The 13221-nt window shown below is 38.7% G+C and overlaps 1 protein-coding gene across 2 annotated transcripts; it reads left to right on the forward strand.

Annotated features, from left to right (window-relative positions):
* The first annotated feature begins 4750 nt into the window (after positions 1-4750).
* Positions 4751-13123, forward strand: LOC131945045 (adenosine deaminase AGSA). Of its 2 annotated transcripts, XM_059306029.1 has the most exons (12): positions 4751-4897; positions 5140-5350; positions 6229-6359; positions 7397-7543; positions 8066-8132; positions 8357-8453; positions 8596-8709; positions 9059-9186; positions 9643-9848; positions 10475-10632; positions 11409-11611; positions 12798-13123. In XM_059306029.1, the coding sequence occupies exons 3-12, from the start codon at positions 6329-6331 to the stop codon at positions 13000-13002; spliced, it is 1356 nt and encodes a 451-aa protein (XP_059162012.1). In that variant the 5' UTR covers positions 4751-4897; positions 5140-5350; positions 6229-6328; the 3' UTR covers positions 13003-13123. The 2 variants fall into 2 exon arrangements, with proteins under 2 accessions (XP_059162012.1, XP_059162014.1); XM_059306031.1 differs by lacking the exons at positions 4751-4897; positions 5140-5350 and adding an exon at positions 5593-5618.
* Positions 13124-13221: the final 98 nt, after the last annotated feature.

Below are 13221 nucleotides of genomic sequence, written 5' to 3' on the forward strand. Positions count from 1 at the left end.
CAATACAAAATTTAGTAATGAGATTTGAATTTAAGAGGGAATATTAATTATTCTGACTAAAATGTAAACTTATTGAAATCTTCTCCTTAAGTTGATACTATATTTATAAAATTTAGTTTAAGAAAATCAATAAACGTCAATGTTAAATAATTTTAATTTTACCTACAGTGTGAATCTAATAAATAAATTAAAAAGATAAATACAAAGCTATCTCCCTTTATAAGTCCGATAACTCTGTAAAACTAAAAAGATCTAGGAGACCAAGTTATCGGTCAGTCCTAATCAACGGAACTCTGGCACGGCTGGAAGGTTTGTACTTTTTATACACCACTTTACATGGCGTCCCCGCGAGAGGCGGTGACAACCAGCTTTTTTGGAATTCAATTATCGATTTTAGGATTGGCATCGAACAGCGTCAAATTAGGCCAGTAAAATGTGTTGTTTAAGTAAACTGAGGAAAAAAAATCTTTAAAAAAATCGTCGGCTTATGAAAATGATTGAGAGATTTTATGCATTTAAATCAATTTGATGTTGATTTGCGACAATTTTTTTTTCATAAGGTAGATAGGCCTATATTCAACAAAACTTTGTCGAACAAGTTGTGCAACTGATGGGGTTTTTTTTTGGGATTTTTAAAAAAAAATTTTTTTATATATATTTTTTTTACAAAACGAATTAACGAAGTTAGGATCAAAACTGGATCTCGACCTTCAAAGAGATTTTGAACCTACGATAGACGGATTCCCTGGAGTAACTAAGGTAGGGGGGAGGGGGGGGGGGGTCTTTCGCTGGTACAACAGTTGTTGCATTGACATCTGACAGTGATCTGACATCCGTCATTTTACTGCCATCTGATAGTGGACTTTACATCGGTCGTTCTACTGCCAATTGACACTGGTCTGACATTTGTAGTTTTACTGCCATCTGACAGTTTTCTGACATCGACCGTTTTACTGGTATATGACAGTGAACTGACATCGACCCAACTCAACTTTGAACTGTGATTACTATCATCAATGATCTTGTATGAATCGGAATCGCCTTTGTACTTGTTGGTTTGAGTACCGCCAAATATCGGAAACATTTCGATAAAAGTTCCCATTTTGTAATCTAAAATTGCTTTGTTTGTGACGGGGGTTAGAAGGGCCTTTGAAAAGAAATGAACTAGAGTTCAGAGAAGATAATCGGGTATTCATCAACAGATTGATTCGAGGCAACGATTTTAAATGACCCATTTGGCTCTTTAGTAAAAAGTAAAAAGTTTCTTTTTTTTTATCATTAAAAAATTGTTCATACAATTTATCATAACTTAAAAATAATTATCGATTGCCGTCAAGTGTAAAAAGCTTAGCAACTATAGGAAAGTAATTTAAAAAAACACTAAGTGAAGCTGATTCTTAACTACCTGGGACACCCAGAGGCGTATCCAGGTTTTCGTTGTAGGGGGAGCGAAAAGAGCAAAAAAAGGCGCCGAATTTTTAACACGTTCTTTATACGTATGTTATATATATATATATATATATATATATATATATATATATATATATATATATATATATATATATATATATATATATATATATATATATATAAATTATTAGCTATATGTCATTACTTCGCTATGATGTAAAATAATTGAAAGTAGCACTCTGAAGAAATAAAAAAAAACACACAATGTAGGCCGACAAAACAAAAATAGTATCAATCTAAACAAAAACAAAGCAAATATACACACACCACAACCAAAAACAATGAACGTAACACAATATGTTCTGTAATTCTTGTAAAAAAATTTCTTACATAATAATTCCTGGGAAACTATTTAAGACAAGTGAAATAGGGGAAATAATCACACTCTTATTATAAATATGTATATATCTACACATTTAATTATAAATGTCAAAACAAATAAATAATTACTTTAGAATATAATGAAATTGCTTAACACTATTCGTGTTTACAAAATGTTTTTGTCTATAATCAGAATTTAATATATCGTCAGCATAAATGCAAAAGTGTTACAGCATAATGAAAGTTATTAAAATCAGAGTTGGTATAAAACCACGCTTTTCCAAAAAACAGCTAAACATTCGTAATAGCTGCCTACATTTAACTAAACATTGGTCTTTTAGTTCATCATATATTTTTAATTAACTACTGCTTCTTTGTGTTCTTTAAAGATCATTTTTTAACATAGTGATAGGTATGGGTTAGATCACTGTATTGCTCACACACCTTTTTACTGGTAATTGCAAAAACAATATTCACAAAGTTTTACGTTTAAAAAGCTAATTTTCAGGCGGCATAGTACTTTGGTACATCATTAAGCATTTACATATCAGTTCAGGGTGGGTTGGGGGGGGGGGGTGGGTTCAACTTCATTTACCACTTTCCGGTCACTTTAGGTCGATTATCCAACCCAGTGTATAACAAGGTGTGAAATTAATGTCGCTCTACATAATTGTGGTGGTGAGAAGGGGGGGGGGGGGGAAAGATAACCAACTCAGAGTGAACATAGCGTCAGTTTTTAGATGACTATTCTAAACATACATATATATTACACAAATATATATTACACAAATATATATTATAGAAATAGATTTAAATAAGTAGCAGTGGTATTATGACAATATTTTTTTTTACAGAGGGGTCCATGGGGGAGGGGGTTGTAACTGTTTCATACAATTCGTAATCGTAATCACTATCGCCCAAACTGTAAGAATACTACTAATTCATCGTGATGACGTTGTTGACCTTGTCAAAATTTCCCCACCACTACGCAGTTTGCTCATATGTAAATTTAAATAGAGGTGCCACATCAGTTGTATTTGTTTCTGTATTGTAATTTTTAAAAATTAATCACACGATTCAAACTGTATATATAGAGTAATTATGTGTGAAGTTTTATGTATAACATTTTCTAATTCAATTATTCGTAGGCACATACATTATACAGTTGCCTTGAACTTAACACCCCTCTTGCCAAGTAATACTACCCGTAGAGGTTTTTTAAACTTTGCAATGCATCGTAATGGTTATTTTAAGAATGGCAAACTGATGCAGCTGTTAATACGTAAACGTAGAAACTACTAGACGGGTACAATAATGATTAATTGCTGCATGAAAATAAATCTTGTGATTTACATAGATGTGCCGAAAAAAATAATTTTTTAACAAATATCATTGTTTAAAACTTTGAGTTAAAAAAGTTTCCAAAAAGGCGCCACTTTGCTGAAAATGGCCAGAGGGGGAGCGGCCGCTCCCCCTGCTCCCCCCCTGCGTACGCTACTGGGGACACCCCTCCCCCACCTCACTCATCCTTTTCAATCACATTACCAGCAGACGTCATTATTGTAATTAGCCTTCGAAATTTCGTGTAGGTCTTTGTCAGTGATTAACTGTAATGCAATTCATTATATTCGGTAAATTACAATACAAAAACCTTCCCCAATTTACTTTTATTATGTACGCCTTTCAAATTTAGTTCATTAAAAATTCGATTTTCATAAGGCTAAAAAAACTACATTAAACAATAAATCAAGTAATTCTAACTTTCGTTAAATTTTGTTATGTTGATTAACTACTTGTGGCAGGTTTTAAAACTCTAGACCAAAAACCAATTGCGTGTTGTATTAATTGAAGTTATCTAATCTTGAAGAAGCGCTGGAAATTATTTACCTTGGAATAGAACTAAATAATGAAATCGATAAACTAACTCAGCTACAAAAAAAAAAAAAAACTTATCAAGTTGGAACATCAGCAAACAGTTCAGAGAAGTCACATGACGCGCAGAAATCTGGCTAAGTGTCGCGACGATAAACAGACAATGGAACGGTTCTTTTAATAGATCGTAATAAAACGGGATTTGTTTGTAAAGAGTATCGAAGGGAATCAAAGCCGACGAGAACTTGATAACGTTGACGATAACAATTTAGATATATTTAGTTATTTGTAAAAGAAGTGACATTAGCTGGTAACAGGGTGTGCGGGCAGTTATTTTACAATTTATAAATTATTATTGTCAATCGTTTGAGCAATTACTTAAAGGACTCGGTGGTAAAACTTCGGTTAAGTCTTTTCGACACCGTGTAGACGAGTGCCTGCCCTTTACTCATATACTGTCTACACATGTGTTGAATGTGTTGTTTCAATGATGGGCGTGTGTCAGATCTTGACACATGTTAAATCCATCAGTGCGCCCTAAGTTTTTTTTTGTCACCACACCTCCCTTGAAAAATCCCGGCACTTATCACTCACCCACGCTTAGACAGACAGACAGACAGACAGACAGACAGACAGACAGACAGACAGACAGACAGACAGACAGACAGACAGACAGACAGACAGACAGACAGACAGACAGACAGACAGACAGACAGACAGACAGACAGACAGACAGACAGGCAGGCAGGCAGGCAGGCAGGCAGGCAGGCAGGCAGGCAGGCAGGCAGGCAGGCAGGCAGGCAGGCAGGCAGGCAGGCAGGCAGGCAGGCAGGCAGGCAGGCAGGCAGGCAGGCAGGCAGGCAGGCAGGCAGGCAGGCAGGCAGGCAGACAGACAGACAGACAGACAGACAGACAGGCAGGCAGGCAGGCAGGCAGGCAGGCAGGCAGGCAGGCAGGCAGGCAGGCAGGCAGACAGACAGACAGACAGACAGACAGACAGACAGACAGACCAACAAACCACTGAAACAGGATGCAAAATTTCCCATTCACATGTTGCAACCGCTAAGTGTTTTAAGTGGCTCGCAAAATACAACTGCGTTTCTTACACAATACAATGTAAGTCGATCTATTTTTGCCGAGTACCGGATGTAATGGTACGAAAACACAACCGAATCCACCGTGTACCACATACAGTATAGTAGGCCTAGATGATGTGGATGGTAGCACAAACAAGGTTTGTTTAATTTATTCTCACGTAATTAGACATTTTAAAATTTTGTTTAATGATTAATTTTTTCAACATGAACCTTATGACAACCTTGGAGCTTACACAGTACAATATCTACATGATGTAAAGCGTATAAATTTTGCCTATCTTGTCATTAAGTGTATCTCTTGGTGTAGGCCAATATCTTAAGCCACTGTGGAACTAAATGTGTTCTATTACTAATCAGACTTATTATCCAACAAAATTAGACAACTGAATATGGTGCCCGGGCACTTCTTGTTGGGCATCATGTGCTACGTCATCATGGCGTTAGCACCCCCCTGCTCCTCCCTCCCGCTGGAGACGTCCCAGTACCTGACGATGCGAGATGACCTAATTGCTGAAGATGAGCACATGCGAGTTGGTGGACGTCTGGTGCTGTCGGTACAAGAGCAGACAGTAAACAGACGGCTAATGCAAGTAAGAGGACAGTATTTGATTCATTAAAATACAGTAAACAGACGGCTAATGCAAGTAAGTTTACAGTAGTTGATTCATTAAAAGACTAAACAGACGGTTAGTTCAAGTAAGAGGAAAGTATTTGATTCATTAAAAGACTGTAAACAAACGGCTAATGCAAGTAAGCGGACAGTAGTTGATTCATTAAAAGACTGTAAACAGACGGCTAATGCAAGTAAGCGGACAGTAGTTGGTTCATTAAAAGACTGTAAACAGACGGCTAATGCAAGTAAGCGAACAGTAGTTGATTCATTAAAAGACTGTAAACAGACGGTTAATGCAAGAAAGAGGACAGTATTTGATTTAGCAAATAGCAAACTTTCAGTACTATCTTAAAATCAATGTATAATTCTTAAAAAGCTCAATTGAAAAACACATTTTCATATTGTATTTTTCGGTACCAGCATATTCGAATTTCCGTTGCAGATTACCCAGCTTCGATACCTTTATCCTAACTCTAACTATAATGTTATAGGCGATACCAGTAGCTTGAAGGTTAACTAATGTGAAATTTTATCCTAAACCGTTTACATAAATCATTTTTGAAAGTCCTTAATAACACTTTAAACACGTGTTTATTATTTTTAGCCGCATTTTTATTTACATCCGTTCTCTAGGAAAACTTAAACCGGCTTTGCAGAGTTTCTTTCATGCATTCCTTGGGAGGAGGGGGGTGGAGGGGGGATGTCTCCTTCCTTCTGCGGACAACTTAGCCTCCCCCCCCCCCCACCCTTACGAAAATTTTAAGTGCTTCCCTGAAAAAAGGAAATCTGAAAAAGTCTGTGTGTACGTAGGTATTTGCTTATGTATGTGGACACCATATATTATTTTCGCTGCAGGAAAAACAGCACGTGATAGAATCAAGCCGGAAAAAACCGCACTGTGTTTGTTCCCTCCTTAAGCTTCTACCGCTCTAGGAAACAGATAGAAGAGACGGCCATGTTTGAACTGATCCATCGCATGCCGAAGGGTAAGCGAAACACGCTCAACTCATCGATTAGTACGTTCATTAAAAATCACAAAAATGATAACACGGCTTTCCATAGTTTTAACAATATATTACAACAACTTTTAAATGAAGATTTTATATAAGTGTTTGCCACAGCGTGATTACTCTGATTTACTGCTTGATTAATGTGTCATTAAAGTTTTATCTAATTGCTTCTCCGGTAATCAAAATTTCTTTTTTAAAAGTTTATTTACCGTGACATATTAACTACTTAAAAGAAAAAGAAAAAAAATCCAATTCATCAAATTATCACTGTTACATCATTATAAATTCTCGAAAGTGAAATCTCTTATAGTCTTATTGATAATGTCAGGTTGGGCTTGTTAAGAGACTTCAGTTTAAATATTTCCTCCCGATTACTTTAGGAAAATAAAATTGTTAAAAAAACACACAGTTACAAAGTTACTTTCGATCTCACAGAATAAAAAAAAAAAATCTCTAGTTTTGGAAACTAGTATTAAAAATAATTATCTGCTAAGGAGCACATTTTCTCACAAGAGAGAGAGAGAGAGAGAGAGAGAGAGAGAGAGATGAGAGAGGGCGATTTTTGGAAAACTAGGGGTGGGGGGGATGGAAATACCCAGAGTTTCTTCCTGGCATCTCTTCGGGGCGCCCCCCCCCCCCCCCGAACGAAATGGAATTTATATAGAAAACATATACTTTTACCAGTGTCCGCCCCCCGAAGAATATTGTCGTCCCCCCCCCCCCCCCCCCCCCCCGAAAATATCAAGTGCACCACCGGAGAAAAAAGTCTGAAAAAAAACACTGGAAATACCATGTTTGGAAATGAGCAAAACATTTCGTACGTTTATCTATCTCAACTGTGTTCATATTCCATAGCTCCTCTAGTAAAAACAGGTTAATTTAGTAAGAAATCATTTTTATTTTACTGACACCCCCACCTTCCGATGTTTAAGTTAAATGTCATCAAAACTGTTTACAATCCTAGAAAGCAACACCTTCATTTGTTGCAAACAAAACTCTTCTCCCCGTGTTAGGAGCGGCGCTTCACATCCACGACCAGTCAATGGTCAGCTTGGACTGGATCATAAAAAACGCCACCTACCGGGACAACGTCTACATGTGCCTCAACCACCACGGCAACACCGTCTTCCGTGTGTTTAACAGCACGTACAAAACACCAGGTAAATACTTATTTTTAAACTATGAATATATATATTTTAATTTTCAAAGTGTTCTATTAAAGCTCAAAATTATAAACTCCTTATAACTTGCGTGTACAAAATTTATCAGAGGGAAGGGTGAGTCGACAGATGTAACAGTAAATCATTAAAGTTCAGTATTTTCTCGAACCTGCTGGTCAAGCTACAGATGCAGTAGTTGATGTGTTTCGTAGGTCACGCCGCGAGAGAAGAATATTTGACTAGTTATAGGTCATTTCGGGTAACTAAAAAAAAACACAATTTAATTTGAAAAAAAAATCCCCGTAGACACCAGTAAGAACCAGCTCCCTAACATGATGGTGTACATTTTGACTTGGATGTTCACACGGAGATGTAGCCACTCGATACTACCGCATTCTATGTTGTATTTTTTGAAAAAAAAAAATTATAGCCGGGGGCGGCCGCCCCTTCGCTCCACCTAGCTACGCCATTGTGTTCACAAAGAGAACATGTAGTAATAAACTTCCCGTGTCTCTCCCCCAGGCTGTGAGTGGAAGCTGGTGAGGGAAGAAAGACGTTTGTCTGGTGACGTCACAGCTTTCGATTTGAGGTCAGCTTTGTTTCGTTGTTTTAATTATGTAAACATGTGGACCGAAATATTTACAACACGATTAATTAAACACTTTTGTTTTAAATATTTAGAAAGAAAAACCACGAATCTTCTTGATTGAACCTATTTCCTATTTCAAAATAATTTCCTTTTAAAAAGAAGAATGGTATAAATCTATCTTGTATCAATTAAATGCAATCTCCCTGGTCTAAATATATCTGCAGTTTAAAACAAAACCTCAGCCTCGTGGCCACTGACCCGCTCCTGACATTTGCTGATAACCAGGCCGCCTGGGTCCGCTTCGGCCGATACTTCGGGCAGGTGAGATGTAGTAACAGTTGTGGAGATAGCTCTGTCACGCTACATGCACAACTATTCTTAGATTAGCAGTAGCACGTGCTAAAACCTGCACATCTGTGACTGTTACATCGTGTAGAGTTATATCTTGATGTTCCCCGTGTAGGTCCACTACCTGCTGTATCACGTGCCCATCTACCGGGACATGCTGTGGCAGACGATGGAAGAATTTTACGAGGCCAATGTTCAGTACCTGGAGATTAGGGGGACATTCGACAAGGTGAGTAGATAGAGATTAGGGGGACATTTGACAAGGTGAGTAGATAGAGATTAGGGGGACATTTGACAAGGTGAGTAGATAGAGATTAGGGGGACATTTGACAAGGTGAGTAGATAGAGATTAGGGGGACTTTTGACAAGGTGAGTAGATAGAGATTAGGGGGACATTTGACAAGGTGAGTACATAGAGATTAGGGGGACATTTGACAAGGTGAGTAGATAGAGATTAGGGGGACATTTGACAAGGTGAGTACTTGGAGATTAGGGGGACATTCGATTAGGTGAGTACATAGAGATTATATATATATATATATGTGTGTACATATATAAAATTTCCCATGCAACCACAGCTTTTTGAACTAGACGGTACCGAGTATGACATGGAGTTTGGTGTATTGCTTGTGGAGCAGGTCGCCGAGGATTTCAAGAAAAAGCACCCTGATTTTTATGGGGTCAAGGTCATTATTAATAGTATAAGGCAAGTGAAGAGTATAACTTAATTATTAATGATAGTTTTTTAAATAGTAATTTAAAACTTAGTGCCATAGTATATATTACGTTTTAAAAATCGAAGTAATTAACGACTTAGATGTATGTATGTAGTACGTTAGTTTTAAAATAATTCAATTGGTGTAGTATTTAGAACTGACAGTTTTCCTGTCCTGTCATATGAGGTCTATAATATTTGTTTTGCTTATACATGCTTTTACTGAAATCAATAATAGGCAACATCCTCTTTGGGAGAATGTTGATAGTTAACTCAAATACAAAACAATGTATTCATCAACATAAACAGTGTTCGACATTGTACAACCTGCGGGCCACATCCGGTCAGCAGTTGATGTCGTTGAATATTTTTCCAATATCCTTATACTGGGACAAGAATTTTTTTTACCTTGAGGTATGGTCATATTTTTAATAAATCCCTCCTCAGGTTCCGAAATGTATCCGTGGTTTTGGAAGAGATAAAAACCACAATGCAACTACACCGGAAGTACCCAGATCTGATGGCGGGCTTTGATATGTCTGGAAACGAGGCTCTCTACAACCCCCTGTCCTACTACAGCGAGGCTCTACTGTACCCGTCCAGACAAGACCCGCCCTACAAGCTGCCGTACTTCTTCCATGCCGGGGAAACATGTACGTTTTATTTTTCTAAGTAGATTTCAAACATTTAGGTGCTGAATATATATATATATATATATATATATATATATATATATATATATATATATATATATATATATATATATATATATATATATATATATATATATATATAGGGGTTATAGATTAGATGAAATCGGGTACTGTTTTTTTTTAATTAAAATAAACTGTAGATTATTGGCGGCATTCGACAAAGAAAATGTCCGTCAGTACCAGGTTGTGTTTAGTAGAAATTGTATAGTTTAGGATTAGAGGTAGAGGCAAAGAAAAATGTATAATATTAGTTAGTAGTATCTAAAAAATAAAACAAAATAATAATATGCTTACAATAAATAAAACTAAAAGACATAGAAACAAATTTTCCACTAGCAAAAAAGCTTTATTCACGAAGATGTTTCTAATATCTAGAGTAATAACCGCTTTTATAAAAGAAACATTTCTTGCAAAAGCCTAAACATATTATAAGATGAATTCCATGAAACATTTTAGCCCTTATTACAATCGTTTAATTTAAAATCACAATGATTGTTTCTGTATCGCAAATCCGGTAATTCTAATCCCCCCTCCCCCCCCCCCCCCCCCCCACTATTATGGCTCAGCCTGGCAGGGAACCAAGACTGGCCATAACCTGGCCGATGCCATCCTTCTCAACGCCTCTCGTGTGGGCCACGCCCTGACTCTAAGCAAACACCCCAGGTACCTCGAGCTCATCAGACAAAAGGACATAGCCATAGAGGTCGAGCCCATTTCAAACCAGGTAAACACTTGTCCATTTGATCCAATCTACGATAACCCCGAGTCAACAGTGTTTTTTTTTCCAGGCATTTCTTCTGGGGGGTCGGGGGGGGGGGGGTTATCCCCCTGGAGAAAGAAGTCTAAAACTGTGAGCCAATCTACAATAACCCCGAGCCAATGCGGCTCTGATTGTTTATTTGAGCCATCCTACAATAACTCTGAGCCAACAGAGTTTCTTCAGGCATTTCTTCGGGGAAAGGGGGGGGGGGGGGATTATCCCCCAGGAGAAAGAAGTCTGAAAGAAACTGTGAGACAACCTACAATAACCCGAGCCAATCGGCTCTGATGGTCACTGCTTTAGTCGGGGAATGTTGAGCCGGCAACACTACCTTTTCATAGAGCTTACTCAGAGAAAAACAGATGAACTCTACTTCATCTGCAACGTGAGCACCCGTCAATAGAGAGGGTTAAGCTGAAACAGTAGCGTAGCGAGGGGGGGGGGCGCCAAAATGGGTTGGAAAAATAAATTGAAAGGTTGAGGGGGATGTAAATTGAAAGTTTGAAGGGGGTGGCGTGCAAATCGAAATCTTGAGGGGGGGGGGGGGGTGCAAATCGAAAAGTTTGTCCCCGGGCGCCGGCAAGGGTCGCTACGCCTCTGAGCTGAACCCCTGGAAAAGATAAAGAAAGAGTCATTTATACTCATTTATTCTCACATTCGTTTTTTACTCCAAGTAGCGAGAATTTATTTTAATTTTATAACATGAATTGAAGTAAAAAATTAAAAGACATATTTTACAGGTTCTCCGGTTGGTCAGTGACTTACGTAACCATCCAATGGCAGCGCTGATAGCCCACAACGTGCCGGTCGTCATCAGCTCCGACGACCGAACCACGTGGGACGCCGCTCCCATGTCACATGACTTCTACGTCACCTTCATGGCCATGTCCAGCGATCTGGCGGACCTGACGCTGCTCAAACAACTGGCCATCAACTCCATACGGTAAGTTCGCTCGCTCGCGCCGTGACGTCACCGTCACCTGACGCGCATACATCTTGTGACGTCACGCGTACACGTCATTCAACTGGAGCCGGACTGGGGTGCCACGACACCGGGAAAAATCCCAGTGGGCCGCCAGGAAATAATCCCGGTGGGCCGCCAGGAAATAATCCCGATGGGCCGCCAGGAAATAATCCCGGTGGGCCGCCAGGAGATAATCCCGGTGGGCCGCCAGGAGATAATCCCGGTGGGCCGCCAGGAAATAATCCTGGTGGGCCGCCAAGATCGATCGATGCTGTAATGAGCTTACTAGAAAAAGTCTGAAAGAAACACTGGTACCAACGCCTTCTGACAGCACAAGATCCTCATACCGTGTTTATAATGTGTGTACAGTGGGTGGTGATTTTATTTTTTGTGAATCTGTAAAACAACAATCATCAGAACGCCAGACAATCATAGTCTAACAATCCTGGGCCCTTTGACGGGATCGGAGCTGCCAAAAAGCACATGTAGCCCTGGAGCCGCATAAACTCTTTGAATTATTCAGTGTGGCTCTTTCAACAGCATAAAGAAATCGTTAATCAAAATTTTAAAAAGACTCAGAAAATAAATATATAACATTACTTCTAAATTGTAGCCCTACAGTTATAAGTATAAAAATTAATGTTAACTTTAGCGAGAATCCACATATACAAGGGGGGAGGGGGAACTAATGTTAACTTTAGTCTCGCTTCTTATGTACAGTGGTGATACTAATGTTAACTTTAACGTGGCTTTGATTGTATTATAGGTAGAATCCATTAATAAAAAGGATTAATAACGGATGACGATTCCTGAAGTAGCCCCACATTATTTAAAGTATCGATACATTTACCAATTCTAATTAATCATCAGTCGGTACCGTAATATCGACACCATTACACTTTAACCAAATAAGTTTGTGGTATTTAAGTAACTCTAAAGGGCCGGTTGATCACTGTTACGCTTGTTAGTGCGACCTCAGCCACTTAAAGAAACGTCATTTAGCACTTTTTTCTTTCCATACAGTGAGTTAGGTACATATTAGGGCTGAGTAGACTCAGGGACGTCCTGAGGGATTTAGTCAAGTAATCAAACCGAGACTTTCTTTGTTGCAGAAGTTAAAGTGGTTATTTAGAAGCGTCATTTTTTTTTTTGTCGTTTGGAACAGGTACAGTTCACTGGGCCCGGCTCAAAAAGAGACGGCCATGGAAGTATGGCAGACCAAATGGGAAATCTTTGTTGGAGATGTGCACGCAGCCGAAGCTAAGCCTGACATGCACACAAACAAAGCTTCTAAATTTAGCTCACAATTGACCCACATCTCGTTTATTTTGGCTATTGTTTTTAATCTTTTCGTTCGGAATGTACTGTAATATTATAATTTAAATACATTAATTCCTCTTAAACAGGAAAAAAATTAATGTAGTATTAGGTTGTATGCAGTGGCGTAGCGAGGTCGAGTGTCACCCGGTGCGGTACTTAATGGTGTCGCCCCCCCCCCCCCCCCCCCCAGAGGCATAGAGACCCTTCCCAGGGACAAACTTTCAATTTGCACCCCCCCCCCCCTCGAGTTTTTCTCTATATATTTTGCT

Source organism: Physella acuta, unplaced genomic scaffold (genome assembly GCF_028476545.2).
Source record: "Physella acuta isolate Inbredline_101_S28 unplaced genomic scaffold, ASM2847654v3 ptg000519l, whole genome shotgun sequence".
In the NCBI taxonomy this organism is placed as follows: Eukaryota; Metazoa; Mollusca; class Gastropoda; family Physidae; genus Physella; species Physella acuta.

What these genes read in the sequence shown, in the direction of transcription:
- LOC131945045 (XM_059306029.1), top strand. Translation starts at nt 6,329, where the DNA reads ATGTTTGAACTGATCCATCGCATGCCGAAGG. An exon ending in GTCACAGCTTTCGATTTGAG is followed by an intron (nt 8,133 to 8,356) that starts GTCAGCTTTGTT and finishes ATATATCTGCAG; the next exon opens with TTTAAAACAAAACCTCAGCC. An exon ending in TTAGGGGGACATTCGACAAG is followed by an intron (nt 8,710 to 9,058) that starts GTGAGTAGATAG and finishes ATGCAACCACAG; the next exon opens with CTTTTTGAACTAGACGGTAC.